The 25,863-nt window shown below is 45.4% G+C and overlaps 1 protein-coding gene across 1 annotated transcript in view; it reads right to left on the bottom strand.

Moving 5' to 3' along the window:
* The window catches only part of LOC139412707 (EF-hand and coiled-coil domain containing 1), a 55,798-nt gene continuing 29,935 nt past the window's right edge, over positions 1-25,863 (bottom strand). The window contains exons 7-10 of the mRNA XM_071159366.1: positions 22,853-22,963; positions 14,942-15,080; positions 391-533; positions 1-327 (exon numbers count right to left, since the gene is read on the bottom strand). Of these exons, the coding sequence (XP_071015467.1) occupies positions 1-327; positions 391-533; positions 14,942-15,080; positions 22,853-22,963 (720 nt within the window). The remainder of the gene's footprint in view (positions 328-390; positions 534-14,941; positions 15,081-22,852; positions 22,964-25,863) is intronic.

Here is a 25,863-nt window from a genome sequence, read left to right as displayed (position 1 = left end):
TCAGAGGGTTGCTGAGGGACTGAGTTCTCTCCAGAGGGTTGCTGAGGGACTGTGGTCTCTCCAGAGGGTTGCTGAGGACTGTGTTCTTTCCAGAGGGTTGCAGAGGGACTGCGTTCTCTCCAGAGGGTTGCCGAGGGACTGGGTTCTCTCCAGAGGGTCGCTGAGGGACTGTGTTCTCTCCAGAGGGTTGCCGAGGGACTGGGTTCTCTCCAGAGGGTCGCTGAGGGACTGTGTTCTCTCCAGAGGGTTGCCGAGGGACTGGGTTCTCTCTAGAGGGTTGCCGAGGGACTGCGTTCTCTCCAGAGGGTTGTCGAGGGACTGAGTTCTCTACAGAGGGTTGCCGAGGGACTGAGTTCTCGCCAGAGGGTTGCCGAGGGACTGAGTTCTCGCCAGAGGATTGCTGAGGGACTGTGTTCTCTCCAGAGGGTTGCTGAGGGACTGTGTTCTCTCCAGAGTTCCGCTGGTGGTCAAGACCTCACAGGCAGCCAGCTCGTGGTACAGAGCATTCAGAACCTCCAGAATGTGGTCTTTCCCTGAGAGAGAGGAGATAGATGGTTTATATCTATGTTATTGGTTAAAGAGACTCTGTCTGAGAGAGAGAGGAGATAAAACATATATATATATATATATATATATATATCTCCTAAGGCAGTCTCTTTGTCCAATAAAATATACAGTAGTAGTCAAATGTTTCGACAAACCTACACATTCAAGGGTTCATTTTTTATTTGTACTATTTTCTACATTGTAGAATAATAGTGAAGACATCAAACTATGAAATAACACATATGGAATGATGTAGTAACCAAAAAAGAAACAGACAGAACCTCACCCAGAGAGCTGTGCATGTCAGTGTGTTAGACAGAGAGAACCTCACCCAGAGAGCTGCACATGTCAGTGTGTTTGACAGACAGAACCTCACCCAGAGAGCTGTGCATGTCAGTGTGTTAGACAGACAGAACCTCACCCAGAGAGCTGTGCATGTCAGTGTGTTAGACAGACAGAACCTCACCCAGAGAGCTGTGCATGTCAGTGTGTTAGACAGACAGAACCTCACCCAGAGAGCTGTGCATGTCAGTGTGTTAGACAAACAGAACCTCACCCAGAGAGCTGCACATGTCAGTGTGTTATACAGACAGAACCTCACCCAGAGAGCTGCACATGTCTGTGTGTTAGACAGACAGAACCTAACCCAGAGAGCTGTGCATGTCAGTGTGTTAGACAGACAGAACCTCACCCAGAGAGCTGCACATGTCAGTGTGTTAGACAGACAGAACCTCACCCAGGGAGCTGCTCATGTCAGTGTGTTAGACAGACAGAACCTCACCAAGAGAGCTGTGCATGTCAGTGTGTTAGACAGACAGAACCTCACCCAGAGAGCTGCACATGTCAGTGTGTTAGACAGACAGAACCTCACACAAAGAGCTGCACATGTCAGTGTGTTATACAGACAGAACCTCACCCAGAGAGCTGTACATGTCAGTGTGTTAGACAGAACCACACCCAGAGACCTGCACATGTCAGTGTGTTAGACAGACAGAACCTCACCCAGAGAGCTGCACATGTCAGTGTGTTAGACAGACAGAACCTCACCCAGAGAGCTGCACATGTCAGTGTGTTAGACAGACAGAACCTCACCCAGAGAGCTGCACATGTCTGTGTGTTAGACAGACAGAACCTAACCCAGAGAGCTGTGCATGTCAGTGTGTTAGACAGACAGAACCTCACCCAGAGAGCTGCACATGTCAGTGTGTTAGACAGACAGAACCTCACCCAGGGAGCTGCTCATGTCAGTGTGTTAGACAGACAGAACCTCACCAAGAGAGCTGTGCATGTCAGTGTGTTAGACAGACAGAACCTCACCCAGAGAGCTGCACATGTCAGTGTGTTAGACAGACAGAACCTCACACAAAGAGCTGCACATGTCAGTGTGTTAGACAGACAGAACCTCACCCAGAGAGCTGCACATGTCAGTGTGTTAGACAGACAGAACCTCACCCAGAGAGCTGTACATGTCAGTGTGTTAGACAGACAGAACCTCACCCAGAGAGCTGTGCATGTCAGTGTGTTAGACAGACAGAACCTCACCCAGAGAGCTGTACATGTCAGTGCGTTAGACAGACAGAACCTCACCCAAAGAGCTGCACATGTCAGTGTATTAGACAGAACCTCACCCAGAGAGCTGCACATGTCAGTGTGTTAGACAGACAGAACCTCACCCAGAGAGCTGCGCATGTCAGTGTGTTAGACAGACAGATCCTCACCCAGGGAGCTGCTCATGTCAGTGTGTTAGACAGACATAACCTCACCAAGAGAGCTGTGCATGTCAGTGTGTTAGACAGACAGAACCTCACCCAGAGAGCTGCGCATGTCAGTGTGTTAGACAGACAGAACCTCACCCAGAGAGCTGTGCATGTCAGTGTGTTAGACAGACAGAACCTCACCCAGAGAGCTGTACATGTCAGTGCGTTAGACAGACAGAACCTCACCCAAAGAGCTGCACATGTCAGTGTGTTAGACAGAACCTCACCCAGAGAGCTGCACATGTCAGTGTGTTAGACAGACAGAACCTCACCCAGAGAGCTGTGCATGTCAGTGTGTTAGACAGACAGAACCTCACCAAGAGAGCTGCACATGTCAGTGTGTTAGACAGACAGAACCTCACCCAGAGAGCTGCACATGTCAGTGTGTTAGACAGACAGAACCTCACCCAGAGAGCTGCACATGTCAGTGTGTTAGACACACAGAATCTCAACCAGAGAGCTGTACATGTCAGTGTGTTAGACAGACAGATCCTCACCCAGAGAGCTGTGCATGTCAGTGTGTTAGACAAACAGAACCTCACCCAGAGAGCTGCACATGTCAGTGTGTTAGACAGACAGAACCTCACCCAGGGAGCTGCTCATGTCAGTGTGTTAGACAGACAGAACCTCACCAAGAGAGCTGTGCATGTCAGTGTGTTAGACAGACAGAACCTCACCCAGAGAGCTGCACATGTCAGTGTGTTAGACAGACAGAACCTCACACAAAGAGCTGCACATGTCAGTGTGTTATACAGACAGAACCTCACCCAGAGAGCTGTACATGTCAGTGTGTTAGACAGAACCACACCCAGAGACCTGCACATGTCAGTGTGTTAGACAGACAGAACCTCACCCAGAGAGCTGCACATGTCAGTGTGTTAGACAGACAGAACCTCACCCAGAGAGCTGCACATGTCAGTGTGTTAGACAGACAGAACCTCACCCAGAGAGCTGCACATGTCTGTGTGTTAGACAGACAGAACCTAACCCAGAGAGCTGTGCATGTCAGTGTGTTAGACAGACAGAACCTCACCCAGAGAGCTGCACATGTCAGTGTGTTAGACAGACAGAACCTCACCCAGGGAGCTGCTCATGTCAGTGTGTTAGACAGACAGAACCTCACCAAGAGAGCTGTGCATGTCAGTGTGTTAGACAGACAGAACCTCACCCAGAGAGCTGCACATGTCAGTGTGTTAGACAGACAGAACCTCACACAAAGAGCTGCACATGTCAGTGTGTTATACAGACAGAACCTCACCCAGAGAGCTGTACATGTCAGTGTGTTAGACAGAACCACACCCAGAGACCTGCACATGTCAGTGTGTTAGACAGACAGAACCTCACCCAGAGAGCTGCACATGTCAGTGTGTTAGACAGACAGAACCTCACCCAGAGAGCTGCACATGTCAGTGTGTTAGACAGACAGAACCTCACCCAGAGAGCTGCACATGTCTGTGTGTTAGACAGACAGAACCTAACCCAGAGAGCTGTGCATGTCAGTGTGTTAGACAGACAGAACCTCACCCAGAGAGCTGCACATGTCAGTGTGTTAGACAGACAGAACCTCACCCAGGGAGCTGCTCATGTCAGTGTGTTAGACAGACAGAACCTCACCAAGAGAGCTGTGCATGTCAGTGTGTTAGACAGACAGAACCTCACCCAGAGAGCTGCACATGTCAGTGTGTTAGACAGACAGAACCTCACACAAAGAGCTGCACATGTCAGTGTGTTAGACAGACAGAACCTCACCCAGAGAGCTGCACATGTCAGTGTGTTAGACAGACAGAACCTCACCCAGAGAGCTGTACATGTCAGTGTGTTAGACAGACAGAACCTCACCCAGAGAGCTGTGCATGTCAGTGTGTTAGACAGACAGAACCTCACCCAGAGAGCTGTACATGTCAGTGCGTTAGACAGACAGAACCTCACCCAAAGAGCTGCACATGTCAGTGTATTAGACAGAACCTCACCCAGAGAGCTGCACATGTCAGTGTGTTAGACAGACAGAACCTCACCCAGAGAGCTGCGCATGTCAGTGTGTTAGACAGACAGATCCTCACCCAGGGAGCTGCTCATGTCAGTGTGTTAGACAGACATAACCTCACCAAGAGAGCTGTGCATGTCAGTGTGTTAGACAGACAGAACCTCACCCAGAGAGCTGCGCATGTCAGTGTGTTAGACAGACAGAACCTCACCCAGAGAGCTGTGCATGTCAGTGTGTTAGACAGACAGAACCTCACCCAGAGAGCTGTACATGTCAGTGCGTTAGACAGACAGAACCTCACCCAAAGAGCTGCACATGTCAGTGTGTTAGACAGAACCTCACCCAGAGAGCTGCACATGTCAGTGTGTTAGACAGACAGAACCTCACCCAGAGAGCTGTGCATGTCAGTGTGTTAGACAGACAGAACCTCACCAAGAGAGCTGCACATGTCAGTGTGTTAGACAGACAGAACCTCACCCAGAGAGCTGCACATGTCAGTGTGTTAGACAGACAGAACCTCACCCAGAGAGCTGCACATGTCAGTGTGTTAGACACACAGAATCTCAACCAGAGAGCTGTACATGTCAGTGTGTTAGACAGACAGATCCTCACCCAGAGAGCTGTGCATGTCAGTGTGTTAGACAAACAGAACCTCACCCAGAGAGCTGCACATGTCAGTGTGTTAGACAGACAGAACCTCACCCAGGGAGCTGCTCATGTCAGTGTGTTAGACAGACAGAACCTCACCAAGAGAGCTGTGCATGTCAGTGTGTTAGACAGACAGAACCTCACCCAGAGAGCTGCACATGTCAGTGTGTTAGACAGACAGAACCTCACACAAAGAGCTGCACATGTCAGTGTGTTATACAGACAGAACCTCACCCAGAGAGCTGTACATGTCAGTGTGTTAGACAGAACCACACCCAGAGACCTGCACATGTCAGTGTGTTAGACAGACAGAACCTCACCCAGAGAGCTGCACATGTCAGTGTGTTAGACAGACAGAACCTCACCCAGAGAGCTGCACATGTCAGTGTGTTAGACAGACAGAACCTCACCCAGAGAGCTGCACATGTCTGTGTGTTAGACAGACAGAACCTAACCCAGAGAGCTGTGCATGTCAGTGTGTTAGACAGACAGAACCTCACCCAGAGAGCTGCACATGTCAGTGTGTTAGACAGACAGAACCTCACCCAGGGAGCTGCTCATGTCAGTGTGTTAGACAGACAGAACCTCACCAAGAGAGCTGTGCATGTCAGTGTGTTAGACAGACAGAACCTCACCCAGAGAGCTGCACATGTCAGTGTGTTAGACAGACAGAACCTCACACAAAGAGCTGCACATGTCAGTGTGTTATACAGACAGAACCTCACCCAGAGAGCTGTACATGTCAGTGTGTTAGACAGAACCACACCCAGAGACCTGCACATGTCAGTGTGTTAGACAGACAGAACCTCACCCAGAGAGCTGCACATGTCAGTGTGTTAGACAGACAGAACCTCACCCAGAGAGCTGTACATGTCAGTGTGTTAGACAGACAGAACCTCACCCAGAGAGCTGTGCATGTCAGTGTGTTAGACAGACAGAACCTCACCCAGAGAGCTGTACATGTCAGTGCGTTAGACAGACAGAACCTCACCCAAAGAGCTGCACATGTCAGTGTATTAGACAGAACCTCACCCAGAGAGCTGCACATGTCAGTGTGTTAGACAGACAGAACCTCAACCAGAGAGCTGCGCATGTCAGTGTGTTAGACAGACAGAACCTCACCCAGGGAGCTGCTCATGTCAGTGTGTTAGATAGACATAACCTCACCAAGAGAGCTGTGCATGTCAGTGTGTTAGACAGACAGAACCTCACCCAGAGAGCTGCGCATGTCAGTGTGTTAGACAGACAGAACCTCACCCAGAGAGCTGTGCATGTCAGTGTGTTAGACAGACAGAACCTCACCCAGAGAGCTGTACATGTCAGTGCGTTAGACAGACAGAACCTCACCCAAAGAGCTGCACATGTCAGTGTGTTAGACAGAACCTCACCCAGAGAGCTGCACATGTCAGTGTGTTAGACAGACAGAACCTCACCCAGAGAGCTGTGCATGTCAGTGTGTTAGACAGACAGAACCTCACCAAGAGAGCTGCACATGTCAGTGTGTTAGACAGACAGAACCTCACCCAGAGAGCTGCACATGTCAGTGTGTTAGACAGACAGAACCTCACCCAGAGAGCTGCACATGTCAGTGTGTTAGACACACAGAATCTCAACCAGAGAGCTGTACATGTCAGTGTGTTAGACAGACAGATCCTCACCCATAGAGCTGCACATGTCAGTGTGTTAGACAGACAGAACCTCACCCAGAGAGCTGCACATGTCAGTGTGTTAGACAGACAGAACCTCACCCAGAGAGCTGTCCATGTCAGTGTGTTAGACAGACAGAACCTCACCCAGAGAGCTGCACATGTCAGTGTGTTAGACAGACAGAACCTCACCCAGGGAGCTGCTCATGTCAGTGTGTTAGACAGACATAACCTCACCAAGAGAGCTGTGCATGTCAGTGTGTTAGACAGACAGAACCTCACCCAGAGAGCTGCACATGTCAGTGTGTTAGACAGACAGAACCTCACCCAAAGAGCTGCACGTCAGTGTGTTAGACAGACATAACCTCACCCAGAGAGCAGTACATGTCAGTGTGTTAGACAGAACCACACCCAGAGACCTGCACATGTCAGTGTGTTAGACAGACAGAACCTCACCCAGAGAGCTGCACATGTCAGTGTGTTAGACAGACAGAACCTCACCCAGAGAGCTGCACATGTCAGTGTGTTAGACAAACAGAACCTCACCCAGAGAGCTGTGCATGTCAGTGTGTTAGACAGACAGAACCTCACCCAGAGAGCTGCACATGTCAGTGTGTTAGACAGAGAGAACCTCACCCAGAGAGCTGCGCATGTCAGTGTGTTAGACAGACAGAACCTCACCCAGAGAGCTGTGCATGTCAGTGTGTTAGACAGACAGAACCTCACCCAGAGAGCTGTACATGTCAGTGCGTTAGACAGACAGAACTTCACCCAAAGAGCTGCACATGTCAGTGTGTTAGACAGAACTTCACCCAGAGAGCTGCACATGTCAGTGTGTTAGACAGACAGAACCTCACCCAGAGAGCTGTGCATGTCAGTGTGTTAGACAGACAGAACCTCACCCAGAGAGCTGCACATGTCAGTGTGTTAGACAGACAGAACCTCACCCAGGGAGCTGCTCATGTCAGTGTGTTAGACAGACATAACCTCACCAAGAGAGCTGTGCATGTCAGTGTGTTAGACAGACAGAACCTCACCCAGAGAGCTGCACATGTCAGTGTGTTAGACAGACAGAACCTCACCCAAAGAGCTGCACGTCAGTGTGTTAGACAGACATAACCTCACCCAGAGAGCAGTACATGTCAGTGTGTTAGACAGAACCACACCCAGAGACCTGCACATGTCAGTGTGTTAGACAGACAGAACCTCACCCAGAGAGCTGCACATGTCAGTGTGTTAGACAGACAGAACCTCACCCAGAGAGCTGCACATGTCAGTGTGTTAGACAAACAGAACCTCACCCAGAGAGCTGTGCATGTCAGTGTGTTAGACAGACAGAACCTCACCCAGAGAGCTGCACATGTCAGTGTGTTAGACAGAGAGAACCTCACCCAGAGAGCTGCGCATGTCAGTGTGTTAGACAGACAGAACCTCACCCAGAGAGCTGTGCATGTCAGTGTGTTAGACAGACAGAACCTCACCCAGAGAGCTGTACATGTCAGTGCGTTAGACAGACAGAACCTCACCCAAAGAGCTGCACATGTCAGTGTGTTAGACAGAACTTCACCCAGAGAGCTGCACATGTCAGTGTGTTAGACAGACAGAACCTCACCCAGAGAGCTGTGCATGTCAGTGTGTTAGACAGACAGAACCTCACCAAGAGAGCTGCACATGTCAGTGTGTTAGACAGACAGAACCTCACCCAGAGAGCTGCACATGTCAGTGTGTTAGACAGACAGAACCTCACCCAGAGAGCTGCACATGTCAGTGTGTTAGACACACAGAACCTCAACCAGAGAGCTGTACATGTCAGTGTGTTAGACAGACAGAACCTCATCCATAGAGCTGCACATGTCAGTGTGTTAGACAGACAGAACCTCACCCAGAGAGCTGCACATGTCAGTGTGTTAGACAGACAGAACCTCACCCAGATAGCTGCACATGTCAGTGTGTTAGACAGACATAACCTCACCCAGAGAGCAGTACATGTCAGTGTGTTAGACAGAACCACACCCAGAGAGCTGCACATGTCAGTGTGTTAGACAGACAGAACCTCACCCAGAGAGCTGCACATGTCAGTGTGTTAGACAGACAGAACCTCACCCAGAGAGCTGTACATGTCAGTGTGTTAGACAGACAGAACCTCACCCAGAGAGCTGCACATGTCAAGGTGTTAGACAGACAGAACCTCACCCAGAGAGCTGCACATGTCAGTGTGTTAGACAGATAGTAAGACTAACCCTAACCCTAACCTCACCCAGAGAGCTGTGTACCTTTAACCACACTGCTAACCCTAATGCCTAACCCTAACCCTAATGCCTAACCCTAATCCTAATATCTAACTCTAACCTTAAATTAAGACCAAATAGCAAATGTTTGTTTTAATAATTTTTACAATTTTGACTTTGCAATTGGCCCATCTAGCAGAAATCGCTCAGTTCTGCCTCAAGGACAAGACTCATCCCAATAAACGTCAACCTGTGTATATTTGACTGTAACGTCCCACCTAGCCATCTTAAGATGAATGCACTAACTGGAAGTTGCTCTAGATAAGAGCATATGCTAAATTACCAAAATGTCAAATTTTATTTTTTTACATATAGATCTCATATTACTGTATTGAATACATTTTTTATTTAAAAAAATGTTAACGTCAAAAAGTATAATTTCTACAGTTCTTTATCAAAAATGTAGTGCAGGCGGATAAATAGCATTTAGCAAAAAAAACACAAGTATTTTACTCTGAAATGAAACCATCAATTGATCAATTTTAAACAAATACATGTCTGTCATTGAAAACCCCATGCCATGATTAATTAGTGAAAAAACACACTAATCCATTTCACAAGTTATTTAAACAATAAAAGCAAATTTACCAAATATACCATATTTCCATTCTGAAAATGGATATATAGATTTTCTGGGAAAAAACGCAATTTATAGTCAGTCCCTCCAGGATTCCGCAAAGATTTTTTTGATATCAGCGTGCTTAAATGCTTGATTTTACTGCTGCAATTATGACATTTTGCATGGCAATAAGCAATGATTCTGTCCAAATTGTCACGAAAATGTGCTGATGAGGGAAAAAGTTAGTTGCCGTGTACTGAACCATATTATGCGGTAAATGTGGGTTGATTGGTTGAAATTGCGAGCCCTCTTTTTGTACTGTGGCGATGGATCATGCAATAAAATTGCGATGATTAGACTCCTTCATGCTGAAATAGTTCGGTGATTGGTCAAAGATGCCCTTTCATAATATACGGGGAATTGTTGATTTTGTAAAAAACTTGGCAATCGCAGAGTCCTGGAGGAGTTTACTGCTTGTATTTCTCTTATTATTGATGTTTCACATGTTGTTATTGGTGTGTAGTAATGTTTCACATGTTGTTATTGGTGTGTAGTGATGTTTCACATGTTGTTATTGGTGTGTAGTAATGTTTCACATGTTGATATTGGTGTGTAGTGATGATCATGTTTCACATGTTGTTATTGGTGTGTAGTGATGTTTCACATGTTGTTATTGGTGTGTAGTGATGATCATGTTGTTATTGATGTGTAGTGATGTTTCACATGTTGTTATTGGTGTGTAGTGATGTTTCACATGTTGATATTGGTGTGTAGTGATGTTTCACATGTTGTTATTGGTGTGTAGTGATGTTTCACATGTTGTTATTGGTGTGTAGTGATGTTTCACATGTTGTTATTGGTGTGTAGTGATGTTTCACATGTTGTTATTGGTGTGTAGTGATGTTTCACATGTTGTTATTGGTGTGTAGTGATGTTTCACATGTTATTGGTGTGTAATGATGTTTCACATGTTGTTATTGGTGTGTAGGGATGTTTCACATGTTGTTATTGGTGTGTAGTGATGTTTCACATGTTGCTATTGGTGTGTAGTGATGTTTCACATGTTGATATTGGTGTGTAGGGATGTTTCACATGTTGTTATTGGTGTGTAGTGATGTTTCACATGTTGTTATTGGTGTGTAGTGATGATCATGTTTCACCTGTTGTTATTGGTGTGTAGTGATGATCATGTTTCACATGTTGTTGTTGGTGTGTAGTGATGTTTCACATGTTGTTATTGGTGTGTAGTGATGTTTCACATGTTGTTATTGGTGTGTAGTGATGATCATGTTTCACATGTTGTTATTGGTGTGTAGTGATGATCATGTTTCACATGTTGATATTGGTGTGTAGTGTTGTTTCACATGTTGTTATTGGTGTGTAGTGATGATCATGTTTCACATGTTGTTATTGGTGTGTAGTGATGTTTCACATGTTGTTATTGGTGTGTAGGGATGTTTCACATGTTGTTATTGGTGTGTAGTAATGTTTCACATGTTGATATTGGTGTGTAGTGATGATCATGTTTCACATGTTGTTATTGGTGTGTAGTGATGATCATGTTTCACATGTTGTTATTGGTGTGTAGTGATGATCATGTTTCACATGTTGTTATTGGTGTGTAGTGATGATCATGTTTCACAAAGCCAACATTGATGTTATTGGTGTGTAGTGTATCATGCAGCTGTAGAGACAGGGATGGAAATGAAGGGCTCTATTCAACCCGTATGGCCGAAGTGCAGCGCTATGGTAAGCTTGAAATGTAAAGGTAATTTTCGATTCATTCAAACCCACCATAGCAATGTTTGCATCCTGTGACCACACTTCTAATTCTGAAAAGTGAAAACACACTAACGTTCAAAGTTTGGGGTCACTTAGACATTTACCTTTATTTGAAAGAAAAGCAAAATTTTTTGTCCATTAAATAACATCACATTGATTAGAAATACAGTGTAGACATTGTTCATGTTGTAAATGACTATTGTAGCTGGAAACAGCTGATTTTTATGGAATATCTACATAGGCGTACAGAGGCCCATTATCAGCAACCATCACTCCTGTGTTCCAATGGTACGTTGTGTTAGCTAATGCAAGTTTATCATTTTAAAAGGCTAATTGATCATTAGAAAACCATTTTGCAATTATGTTAGCACAGCTGAAAACTGTTTTCCTGATTAAAGAAGCAATAAAACTGGCCTTCTTCAGACTAGTTGAGTATCTGGAGCATCAGCATTTGTGGTTTCGACTACAGGCTCAAAAAGGCCAGAAAGAAAGTATTTTCTTCTGAAACTCGTCACTCTATTCTTGTTCTGAGAAATGAAGGCTATTCCAAGTGAGAAACTGCCAAGAAACTGAAGATCTCGTGCATCGCTGTGTACTACATCTTTCACGGAACAGAGCAAACTGGCACTAACCAGAATAGAAAGAGGAGTGGGGGGCCCCGGTGTACATCTGAGCAAGAGGAAAAGTACATTAGAGTGTCTAGTTTGAGAAACGGACACAAGTCCTCAATATCTCAGACTGGCCAATAAAATAAAAGATTAAGATGGGCAAAATAACATAGACAATGGACAGAGGAAGTCAACTCCCAGAGTTGCCTCTTCACTGTTGACGTTGAGCCGTTTCCAAATACAATAGTCATTTACAACATTAACAATGTCTACACTGTAGACATTTCTAAGTGACCACAAACGTATGAACGGTAGTGCACCTGTGAGGGGTGTCACCCTGGTAGTAGTTGTAGGTTGTTATACAGTACCCAGTAGTAGTTGTAGGTTGTTATACAGTACCCAGTAGTAGTTGTAGGTTGTTATACAGTACCCAGTAGTAGTTGTAGGTTGTTATACAGTACCCAGTATTAGTTGTAGGTTGTTATACAGTACCCAGTAGTAGTTGTATTTCCACCATTCCCGTGGATTACCAGTAAAGCCCGGGCTACTTCGCGGCTACCGCACCGACCATATGACTGCAGGGATTGATCTTCTGCCTGGCACCACTCCGCCCCGGGGATGACTGTACCCTCTGTAGGGTCCGGAGACCAAGGATATGGAGACCTATATTGAGGACTCCCTAGCTGCTGGGTTCATCCGTTGTTCTGCCTCTCCAGCCGGCACAGGGTTCTTCTTTGTGGAGAAGAAGGACAAAACCCTGCGCCCGTGCATCGACTACCGAGGTCTCAACGACATCATGGTGAAGAACCGCTACCTGCTGCCTCTCATCTCCTCGGCCTTCGAGCCACTCCAGGGAGCCACCGTGTTCTCCAAGCTGGACCTACAGAACGCCTACCACCTGGTGTGGAGACGGGAAGGGGATGAGTGGAAAACTGCCTTCAACGTGGCCAGTGGTCACTAAGAGTATCTGGTCATGCTTTTTGGCCTCACCAACGCCCCTGCTGTGTTCCAGGCTCCAGGCTGGTTAATGATGTTCTCCGCGACATGTTGAACCGGTTCGTCTTCGTCTACCTCGATGACAACCTCGTCTTCTCCCGCTCCACCCAAGAACACTTCCGACAGGTTCTCCAACATCTCCTGGAGCTTTTTGGAAAAGCAGAAAAATGCGAATTCCATCGCTCCACCATCCCCTTCCTTGGTTACATCATCGCTGCAGGGAATGTACAGATGGATCCCAGGAAGGTGAGAGCAGTAGTTAGTGGATTGGCCCCAGCCTACATTCAGAGTACAGCTGCAGCGTTTCCTGGGATTTACAACTTTTACAGCCGCTTTATCCGGGGCTACAGACCCTGGCGTCCCCCCTGTCTGCACTCACCTCTCCTAAGGCTTTGTTCACATGGTCCCCAGCTGCTGAACGGTCATTCTGGCATCTCAAACACCGCTTCACCACAGCTCCCATCTTAGTTCATCCTGACCCGTCCCACCGGTTAGTGGTGGAACCGATGCTTCGAATGTCGGAGTGGGGGCTGTCCTGTCCCAGCGGTCGGCCCTGGACCTCAAGTTACATCCCTGCACCTTCTTCTCCCACCACCTTAACGCCACGGGGAGGAACTACAATATGGGGAATCGTGAGCTTCTCGCAGTGAAGATGGCGCTGGAGGAGTGGAGGCACTGGCTGGAGGGGGCGGAACATCCTTTCATTGTGTGGACCAACCACAAGAACCTGGAATATCTCTGTATTGCCAAGCGCCCCAATTCCAGGCAAGCTAGGTGGGCCCTACTGTTCACCTGGTTCAACTTCTCCCTCTCATACCATCCGGGATCCAAGAATGTCAAGCCGGATACGCTGTCATGCCGCTATAGCCCCACGGCTACTACCTCTGAACCATCCGTCCCACTTTGCGCCTGGCAACGGCACTCAGCTGGGGAATAGGGAAGCACGTTCGTGAGGCGCAGCGTTCCCAGCCGAACCCTGAAGGGGCCTTGATAACCTGACGCGGTCCCACTCCTCCAGGCTTGGGGAATAGGGAAGCACGTTCGTGAGGCGCAGCGTTCCCAGCCGAACCCTGAGGGGGCCTTGATAACCTGACGCGGTCCCACTCCTCCAGGCTTGGGGAATAGGGAAGCACGTTCGTGAGGCGCAGCATTCCCAGCCGAACCCTGAGGGGGCCTTGATAACCTGACGCTGTCCCACTCCTCCAGGCTTGGGGAATAGGGAAGCACGTTCGTGAGTCGCAGCGTTCCCAGCCGAACCTTGAGGGGGCCTTGATAACCTGACGCGGTCCCACTCCTCCAGGCTTGGGGAATAGGGAAGCACTTTCGTGAGGCGCAGCGTTCCCAGCCGAACCCTGAGGGGGCCTTGATAACCTGACGCGGTCCCACTCCTCCAGGCTTGCCTGCCACCCGGGCTCCAGTCACACCCTGGCTTTTGTGCGACAACGCTTTTGGTGGCCTACCATGGTCCCTGACATCTCGCATTCATCGCCGCTTGCATGGTTTGTGAACAAAACAAGACTCCTCAGCAAACTCCGACTGGTCTCCTCCAACCTCTGCCGGTCGCTCACCGTCCCTGGTCTCATATCCCCCTGGACTTTGTCACAGGTCTTCTCGCACCTGATGGCATCACCACCATCCTGACTGTGGTGGATCGGTTTTCCAAAGCCGCCCACTTCATTCCTCTCCAAAACTACCCTCTGCCAAAGAGACGGCCCAGTTCATGGTGCAGCACGTCTTCCGGATCTGAGTTAATTTGGGGTTCTATTTAATCTGTATCGCTGAAATGTTACAATTTAAAGGGAATTTCTGATTGAGCCGATATGCATCATTTCCCGTGAATGCAGTCTACTCTAATGCTGGAACATTTTCTTAAATGTCAATCAGGCTACAATGCAGAACTTCAGCTTTACAGATTGAATTGAGTCCCAGTAGAAAATGTGCCCAACTAGCCCGGGTGCCCAAAAAGTTATGGTCTACTGGCCTGGCTGGCCAGTCGATTCCATCTAGGTTCCATCTGTGGTATAGTAACTACAGTATAATTAATGTTACTACATCATGGTCACTACCTGATTTCAATGGGCAGTACTATTCTGCGTTGAGGGCTGTGGTATAGTAACTACTACTCACCATGTTGTGGGTCGCTGCAGGACTCCAAGGTTCTCAGTAAGATCTTCCCCAGGGAGCGTCGGGACACGTTCAGGTCTCTGAGCTGGTGGAGGAGCTGTAGAACATCCAGCAACTTCTCCTCCACTAGGGACAGACACACCTATAGGACCAACACAACAATTAAATATATGATATGTATGATGGACAGAAACATATCAATATGTTATAACAACAATATAAAGCATGTATACTAGACCTGTCTTCTCAGCTTATATACAGTGGGGCAAAAAAGTATTTAGTCAGCCACCAATTGTGCAAGTTCTCCCACTTAAAAAGATGAGAGAGGCCTGTAATTTTTATCATAGGTACACTTCAACTATGACAGACAAAATGAGAAAAAAAATCCAGATATTCACATTGTAGGATTTTTAATGAATTTATTTGCAAATTATGGTGGAAAATAAGTACCAGTCAAAAGTTTGGACACACCTAGGCATTCCAGAGTTTTTCTTTATTGTGTCTTTGTGAGACGTAGAGTAAGTGAAAGGATGATCTCTGCATGTGTCATTCCAACCGTGAAGCATGGAGGGGGAGGTGTGATGGTGTGAGGGAGCTTTGCTGGTGACACTGTGGGTGATTTATTTAGAATTCAAGGCACACTTAACCAGCATGGCTACCACAGCATTATGCAGCGATACGCCATACCATCTGGTTTGCACTTAGAGGGACTATCATATGATTTTCAACAGGACAATGACCCAACACACCTCCAGGCTGTCTAATGGCTTTTTGACCAAGAAGGAGAGCAATGAAGTGCTGCATCAGATCACCTGGACTCCACAATCATCTGACCTCAACCCAATTGAGATGGTTTGGGATGAGTTGGACCGCACAGTGAAGGAAAAGCAGCCAACAAGTGTTCAGCATATGAGGGAACTCCTTCCAGACTGTTGAAGCTGGTTGAGAGAATACCAAGAGTGTGCAAAGCTGTCATCAAGGCGGCTACTTTGAAGAATATAAAATATAAAATGTATTTTGATTTGTTTAACACTTTTTTTGGTTACTATATTTGATTTGATTTATACCACCTTTATGACCAGAAAGAAAGTACTTTCAGTCTGGAAGACAAGTACATTAGAGTGTCTATTTGAGAAACAGACGCCTCACAAGTCCTCAACTGGCAGCTTCATTAAATAGTACCCGCAAAATAACGTCAACAGTGAAGATCCGACTCTGGGATGCTGGCCGGTAGTGTATATAAAGTGCATTTAGAAAGTATTCAGACCCCTTGACTTCCAAATGTTGTTACGTTTATTCTAAAATAGATTAAAATGTGTTTTTTTCCTCATCAATCTACATACAATTGTTTTTATTTAACCTTAATTTAACTAGGCAAGTCAGTTAAGAACAAATTCTTATTTACAATGATGCCCTACCCTGGCCAAACTTGGACGACGCTGGACAATTGTGCTTCGCCCATTCAAGGCCAGTTGTGATACACTCTGGATTTGAACCAGGTTGTCTGTTGTAACCCCTCTAGCACTAGAGATGCAGTGTCTTAGACCACTGCACCACTTGGGAGCATTACCACATAAGGACAAAGAAAAAACAGGCTTTTAGAATTTTTTCCAAATGTAACAACACATCCACCACGCTAATCCTCACCAAAATACGTCATGAAGAGGGCACGACAACTCATCTTCCCCTTAGGAGGCTGAAAAGATTTGGCATGGGCCCTCAGATCCTCAAAAAGTTCTACAGCTGTGCCATAGAAAATATCTTGACTGGCTGCATCACCACTTGGTATGGCACTACATACGCTGCTCACACACACACACACACTACATACGCTGCTCACACACACACACACACTACATACGCTGCTCACACACACACACACACTACATACGCTGCTCACACACACACACACACACTACATACGCTGCTCACACACACACATGCATATTGGTGCCACACACACTCACACAGATACATTTCAGACTCTTTCATACTCACCATATACACTGCTGTTACTCTGTTTATTATCGATCCTGATTGTCTAGTCACTTTACCCCTACCTACATGTACATATTACCTACCCTACTGCCAACACTGCTGTTACTCTGTTTATTATCTATCCTGATTGTCTAGTCAATTTACCCCTACCTACATGTACATATTACCTACCCTACTACCAACACTGCCGTTACTCTGTTTATTATCTATCCTGATTATTTAGTCACTTTACCCCTACCTACATGTACATATTACCAACACTGCTGTTACTCTGTTTATTATCTATCCTGATTGTCTAGTCACTTTACCCCTACCTACATGTACATATTACCTACCCTACTGCCAACACTGCTGTTACTCTGTTTATTATCTATCCTGATTGTCTAGTCAATTTACCCCTACCTACATGTACATATTACCTACCCTACTACCAACACAGCTGTTACTCTGTTTATTATCTATCCTGATTGTCTAGTCACTTTACCCCTACCTACATGTACATATTACCTACCCTACCACCAACACTGCTGTTACTCTGTTTATTATCTATCCTGATTGTCTAGTCACTTTACCCCTACCTACATGTACATATTACCAACACTGCTGTTACTCTGTTTATTATCTATCCTGATTAACTAGTCACTTTTACCGCGATCTACATGTACAGTACATGCTGTATTACCCCATTACTACCTCGTACCCCTGCACATTAATTCAGTACTGGTACTCCTTGTATATAGCCTCATTACTACCTCGTACCCCTGCACATTAATTCAGTACTGGTTCTCCTTGTATATATCCTCATTACTACCTCGTACCCCTCCACATTGACTCAGTACCGGTACTTCTTGTATATAGGCTCATTACTACCTCGTACCCCTCCACATTGACTCAGTACCGGTACTTCTTGTATATAGCCTCATTACTACGTCGTACCACTGCACATTCATTCAGTACTAGTACTCCTTGTACAGTTGAAGTCGGAAGTTTACATACACTTAGGTTGGAGACATTAAAACTTGTTTTTCATCCACTCCACAAATGTCTTGTTAACAAACTATAGTTTTGGCAAGTCGGTTAGGACATCTACTTTGTGCATGACACAAGTAATTTTTCCAACAATTGTTTACAGACAAATTATTTCACTTAAAAATTCACTGTATCACAATTCCAGTGGGCTCGAAGTTTACATACACTAAGTTGACTGTGTCTTTAAATAGCTTGGAAAATTCCAGAAAATTATGTCATGGCTTTAGAAGCTTCTGATAGGCTAATTGACATTATTTGAGTCAATTGGAGGTGTACCTGTAGATGTATTTCAAGGCCTACCTTCAAACTCAGTGCCTCTTTGCTTGACATCATGGGAATATCAAAAGAAATCAGCCAAGACCTCAGAAAAAAATTGTAGACCTTCACAAGTCTGGTTCATCCTTGGGAGCAATTTCCAAACACCTGAAGGTACCACGTTCATCTGAACAAACAATAGTACGCAAGTATAAACACCTTGTGACCACGCAGCCGTCATACTGCTCAGGAAGGAGACGCATTCTGTCTCCTAGAGATGAACGTACTTTGATTTGAAAAATGCAAATCAATCCCAGAACAACAGCAAAGGACCTTGTGAAGATGCTGGAGGAAACAGGTACAAAAGTATCTATATCCACAGTAAAACAAGTCCTATATCGACATAACCTGAAAGCCCGCTCAGCAAGGAAGAAGCCACTGCTTCAAAACTGCCATAAAAAAGCCAGACTACGGTTTGCAACTGCACATGTGGTCAAAGATCATACTTTTTGGAGAAATGTCCTCTTGTCTGATGAAACAAAAATAGAACTGTTTGGCCATAATGACCATCGTAATGTGTGAAGGAAAAAGGGGGACGCTTGCAAGCTGAAGAACACCATCCCAACCGTGAAGCATGGGGGTGGCAGCATCATGTTGTGGGGTGCTTTGCTGCAGGAGGGTCTGGTGCACTTCACAAAATAGATGGCTTCATGAAAATGATGTGGATATATTGAAGCAACATCTCAAGACATCAGTCAGGAAGTTAAAGCTTTGTCACAAATGGGTCTTCCAAATGGACACTGACCCCAAGCATACTTCCAAAGTTGTAGCAAAATGGCTTAAGGACAACAAAGTCAAGGTAATGGAGTGGCCATCACAAAGCCCTGACCTCAATCCCATAGAAAATTTGTGGGCAGAACTGAAAAAGTGTGTGCGAACAAGGAGGCCTACAAACCTGATTCAGCTACACAAGCTCTGTCAGGAGGAATGGGCCAAAATTCACCCAACTTATTGTGGGAAGCTTGTGGAAGGCTACCCGAAACGTTTGACCCAAGTTAAACAATTTAAAGGCAATGCTACCAAATACTAATTGAGTGTATGTAAACTTCTGACCCACTGGGAATGTGATGAAAGAAATAAAAGCTGAAATAAATAATTCTCTCAATTATTATTCTGACATTTCACATTCTTAAAATAAAGTGGTGATCCTAACTGACATAAAACAGGGAATTTTTACTAGGATTAAATGTCAGGAATTGTGAAAAACGGAGTTTAAATGTATTTGGCTAAGGTGTATGTAAACTTCCGACTTCAACTTTATATATCCTCATTACTACCTCTTACCCCTCCACATTGACTCAGTACTGGTACTTTTTGTATATATCCTGATTACTACTTCGTACCCCTCCACATTGACTCAGTACTGGTACTTTTTGTATATATCCTCATTACTACCTCGTACCCCTCCGCATTGACTCAGTACCGGTACGTTTTGTATATATCCTCATTACTACCTCGTACCCCTCCACATTGACTCAGTACTGGTACTTTTTGTATATATCCTCATTACTACCTCGTACCCCTCCACATTGACTCAGTACTGGTCCTGTTTGTATATATCCTCATTACTACCTCGTACCCCTCCACATTGACTCAGTACTGGTCCTGTTTGTATATATCCTCATTACTACCTCGTACCCCTCCACATTGACTCAGTACTGGTCCTGTTTGTATATATCCTCATTACTACCTCGTACCCCTCCACATTGACTCAGTACCGGTACTTTTTGTGTATATCCTCATTACTACCTCGTACCCCTCCACATTGACTCAGTACCGGTACGTTTTGTATATATCCTCATTACTACCGCGTACCCCTCCACATTGACTCAGTACCGGTACTTTTTGTATATATCCTCATTACTACCTCAAACCCCTCCACATTGACTCAGTACTGGTCCTGTTTGTATATATCCTCATTACTACCTCGTACCCCTCCACATTGACTCAGTACCGGTACTTTTTGTATATATCCTCATTACTACCTCGTACCCCTCCACATTGACTCAGTACCGGTACGTTTTGTATATATCCTCATTACTACCTCGTACCCCTCCACATTGACTCAGTACCGGTACTTTTTGTATATATCCTCATTACTACCTCAAACCCCTCCACATTGACTCAGTACTGGTCCTGTTTGTATATATCCTCATTACTACCTCGTACCCCTCCACATTGACTCAGTACCGGTACTTTTTGTATATATCCTCATTACTACCTCGTACCCCTCCACATTGACTAAGTACCGGTACGTTTTGTATATATCCTCATTACTACCGTGTACCCCTCCACATTGACTCAGTACCGGTACTTTTTGTGTATATCCTCATTACTACCTCGTACCCCTCCACATTGACTCAGTACCGGTACGTTTTGTATATATCCTCATTACTACCGCGTACCCCTCCACATTGACTCAGTACCGGTACTTTTTGTATATATCCTCATTACTACCTCAAACCCCTCCACATTGACTCAGTACTGGTCCTGTTTGTATATATCCTCATTACTACCTCGTACCCCTCCACATTGACTCAGTACCGGTACTTTTTGTATATATCCTCATTACTACCTCGTACCCCTCCACATTGACTCAGTACCGGTACGTTTTGTATATATCCTCATTACTACCTCGTACCCCTCCACATTGACTCAGTACCGGTACTTTTTGTATATATCCTCATTACTACCTCAAACCCCTCCACATTGACTCAGTACTGGTCCTGTTTGTATATATCCTCATTACTACCTCGTACCCCTCCACATTGACTCAGTACCGGTACTTTTTGTATATATCCTCATTACTACCTCGTACCCCTCCACATTGACTAAGTACCGGTACGTTTTGTATATATCCTCATTACTACCGCGTACCCCTCCACATTGACTCAGTACTGGTTCTCCTTGTATATATCCTCATTACTACCTCGTACCCCTCCACATTGACTCAGTACCGGTACTTTTTGTATATATCCTCATTACTACCTCGTACCCCTCCACATTGACTCAGTACCGGTACGTTTTGTATATATCCTCATTACTACCTCGTACCCCTCCACATTGACTCAGTACTGGTCCTGTTTGTATATATCCTCATTACTACCTCGTACCCCTCCACATTGACTCAGTACTGGTCCTGTTTGTATATATCCTCATTACTACCTCGTACCCCTCCACATTGACTCAGTACCGGTACTTTTTGTGTATATCCTCATTACTACCTCGTACCCCTCCACATTGACTCAGTACCGGTACGTTTTGTATATATCCTCATTACTACCGCGTACCCCTCCACATTGACTCAGTACTGGTACTTTTTGTATATATCCTCATTACTACCTCGTACCCCTCCACATTGACTCAGTACCGGTACTTCTTGTATATAGCCTCATTACTACCTCGTACCCCTCCACATTGACTCAGTACCGGTACTTTTTGTATATATCCTCATTACTACCTCAAACCCCTCCACATTGACTCAGTACTGGTCCTGTTTGTATATATCCTCATTACTACCTCGTACCCCTCCACATTGACTCAGTACCGGTACTTTTTGTATATATCCTCATTACTACCTCGTACCCCTCCACATTGACTCAGTACCGGTACGTTTTGTATATATCCTCATTACTACCGCGTACCCCTCCACATTGACTCAGTACTGGTTCTCCTTGTATATATCCTCATTACTACCTCTTACCCCTCCACATTGACTCAGTACTGGTCCTGTTTGTATATATCCTCATTACTACCTCGTACCCCTCCACATTGACTCAGTACCGGTACTTTTTGTATATATCCTCATTACTACCTCGTACCGCTCCACATTGACTCAGTACCGGTACGTTTTGTATATATCCTCATTACTACCTCGTACCCCTCCACATTGACTCAGTACCGGTACTTTTTGTATATATCCTCATTACTACCTCAAACCCCTCCACATTGACTCAGTACTGGTCCTGTTTGTATATATCCTCATTACTACCTCGTACCCCTCCACATTGACTCAGTACCGGTACTTTTTGTATATATCCTCATTACTACCTCGTACCCCTCCACATTGACTCAGTACCGGTACGTTTTGTATATAGCCTCATTATTGGTTTTACTGTGTTAGTATTTCCTTTTTATTTAGCAAATGTAATTTTTATTTTTTTAACTGCGTTGTTGGGAAAGGGCTTGTAAAGTAAGTATTTCACTGTAAAGTCTACACCTGTTGTATTCGGCGCATGTGATCAATAAAATTTGATTTGATTTCTTAACACACTCAAACTGTTGCGCATGGCACTTACTACCATACCCCGTTCAAAGTAACTTAAATCTATTGTCTTGCCCATTTACCCTCTGAATGGCAGACACACACAATCCATGTCTCTATTGCCTCCAGGCTTAACAATCCTTCAACCCATCTCCCCCCTTCATCTACACTGATTGACATCAATAAGGGATCATAGCTTTCACCTGGTCACTCTATGTCATGGAAAGTGCAGGTGTTCCTAATGTTTTGTACACTCAGTGTATATAACATATATCCAACCTATAGATAACACAAAACAATGTACGTACTCTTTCTGTCTCCAGCATCTGTAGTTCTGTCTGTAGCAGCTGTAGTTCTGTCTGTAGCAGCTCTGCCTCCTCAGCTTTCTGTTGTAACACCTGGACCAGACTGTCTTTCATCTGGAAAATACATACATTTTACATTACATAGTGTACTAATAGCTTACTAAGCACCTAGTAGAACAGCTCCTATACTACATGGCCAGGTCTGACCCAATCATGTCAAATAAAGTATATGGTCCCACCTCACATGCAACCTAGAGTACCTACAGTATAATGCAAAACAGTACAGTACATGTCAACAGCCTACAGTATAGTATAGTACATGTCAACAACCTACAGTATAGTACAGTACAGTACATGTCAACAACCTACAGTATAGTACAGTACAAGTCAACAACCTACAGTATAGTATAGTACAGTACAGTACATGTCAACAGCCTACAGTATAGTATAGTACAGTACATGTCAACAACCTACAGTATAGTATAGTACAGTACAGTACATGTCAACAGCCTACCGTATAGTACAGTACAGTACATGTCAACAACCTACAGTATAGTATAGTACATGTTAACAACCTACAGTATAGTACAGTACAGTACATGTCAACAACCTACAGTATAGTACAGTACAGTACATGTCAACAACATACAGTATAGTAAAAGTACAATATAGTACCTACAATATAGTACATGTCAACAACCTGCAGTACCTACAGTATAGCACGTCAACAACAAAACTTCCTGTTCAGACTTCTGTTTATGTTAACCAAAGATGTTTATAACTAACCCAAGATAGACCAGAGCCTGTCATTTCCAATGAGAGCAAATTAATCATAGCAAGGTGGGCAGAGTCAAGCACGAGCTAATGAGATCCTATTGGTGCGTTCTAGCATTTATTTGCATATTTCCATTAGGGAACGCCTACTCTGTCAAGTGCACCCGTGCAAAACTCAATTTGCCCTTGCACTCCTTCTAAACAACCCAATTTTTTTGAAACATTTACAATGAGTAAAGTCTACAAAACGCAGTCCACTTGGTTAGTTTACATTTTTTACATTTTAGTCATTTAGCAGTTGCTCTTATCCAAAGCGACTTACAGTTAGTGTATTTATCATAAGATATACTATATATATATATACACATGTATGTGGACTCCCCTTCAAAGGATTGGATTCTTCTATTTCAGACACACCCATTGCTGACCAGTGGAAAAATCGAGCACACAGCCATGCAAGCTCCTTAGACAAACATTGGCAGTGGAATGGCCTTACTGAAGAGCTCAGTGGCTTTCAATGTGGTACCGTCATAGGATGCCACTTTTCCAACAAGTCAGTTCGTCAAATATCTCCCCTGCTAGAGCTGCCCTGGTCAATTGTAAGTGCTGTTATTGTGAAGTGGAAATGTCTAAGAGCAACAACGGTTCAGCCGTGAAGTGGTAGGCCACACAAGCTCACCAAGTGCTCACCGAGTGCTGTAGCAAGTATGTAGCATGTAAAAATCTTCTGTCCCCTGGTTGCAACACTAACTAACAAGTTCCAAACTGCATCTGGAAGCAAAATCAGCACAAGAACTGTTCGACGGGAGCGTCATGAAATTAGTTTCCATGGCCAAGCATCTGCACACAAGCCTAAGATCACCATACGCAATGCCAAGCGTTGGCTGGTGGTGTAAAGCTCGCCGCCAATGGACTCTGGGGCGTTGGAAAGACATTATCTGGAGGGATGAATCACACTTCACCATCTGGCAGTCCAATGGACAAATCTGGGTTTGGTGCCAGGACAATGCTACCTGCCCCAATGCATAGTGCCAACTGTAAAGTTTGGTAGAGGAGGAATAATGGTCTGGAGCTGTTTTTCATGGTTCGGGCTAGGCCCCTTAGTTCCAGTGAAGGGATATCTTAATGCCACAGCACACAATGACAGTCCAGATGATTCTTTGCTTCCAACTTTGTGGCAACAGTTTGGCGAAGCCCCTTTCCTGTTTCAGCATGACATTGCCCGCGTGCAGAAATGGTTTGTCGAGATCGGTGTGGAAGCACTTGACTGGCCTGCACAGAACCCTGACCTCAACCCCATCGAACACCTTTGACTACTTTTGACCACTTTAACGATGTCAACTAAACTATAGCAGAATCTTAAGTTTTATCGGGAAAGTGCCTCACGTACTTGGTTCTCATTCCCCAGATGAGTGCAGCCACCAGACACGAGGTAGGAAGGATGGTCTCGGGGTCCAAGGGTGTAGTAGCATGGCAATAGCGACGTGAAAGCGCATCCGTCTTAACATTCAGGGGGGAGAAGATGGTAATGTTGAACCGAGTGAAAAGCAGGGCCCATCGAGCTTGCCTGGAGTTGAGATGCTTGGCAGTGCAGAGATATTCCAGGTTCTTGTGATCTGTCCACACAAATAATGGATGTTCCGCCCCCTCTAACCAGTGCCTCCACTCCTCCAATGCCATCACCGCGAGTAGTTCTCGATTTCCCACATCATACTTCCTTTCCATGGCGTTAAGACGATGGGGAAAGAAGATGCAGGGATGCAGCTTTAGGTCCAGGGCAGAACGCTGGGACAGGACAGCCCCCACTCCGATGACCGAAGCGTCGACCTCCACCACGAACTGACAGGACAGGTCCAGATGGATTATTATGGAAGCTGTGGTGAAGCGGTGCTTTAGGTCCAGGAACGCCCGGTCAGCCACGTGAACAGGAATTTAGGAGAGGTGAGTGCTGAAAGGGGGAAAGCTAGGGTGCTGTAACCCTGGATAAAACAGAGATAGAAATGGGAAACCCCTGAAGAGTTGTAGCTGCACTTTGGAAGTGGGTTGAGGCCAATCCACCACCGCTCTCACCTTTCCGGAATCCATCTGCACATTACCAGCAGCGATGATGTTGTGGCGAAATCCTGCACGGAGCCTTCACTGTTCACTGCCACTTTAAGAGCGCATCAGCAGTAAAGAAGAAGGAAATAAAGACAGTTTTTTCAGCTCTTTGGGGAGGAGCTCTTGGTTGGCGCGACAGT

This window comes from Oncorhynchus clarkii, chromosome 7 (assembly GCF_045791955.1).
Source record: "Oncorhynchus clarkii lewisi isolate Uvic-CL-2024 chromosome 7, UVic_Ocla_1.0, whole genome shotgun sequence".
Classification (NCBI taxonomy): Eukaryota; Metazoa; Chordata; class Actinopteri; order Salmoniformes; family Salmonidae; genus Oncorhynchus; species Oncorhynchus clarkii.
This window is presented reverse-complemented; position numbering and strand designations above follow the sequence as displayed.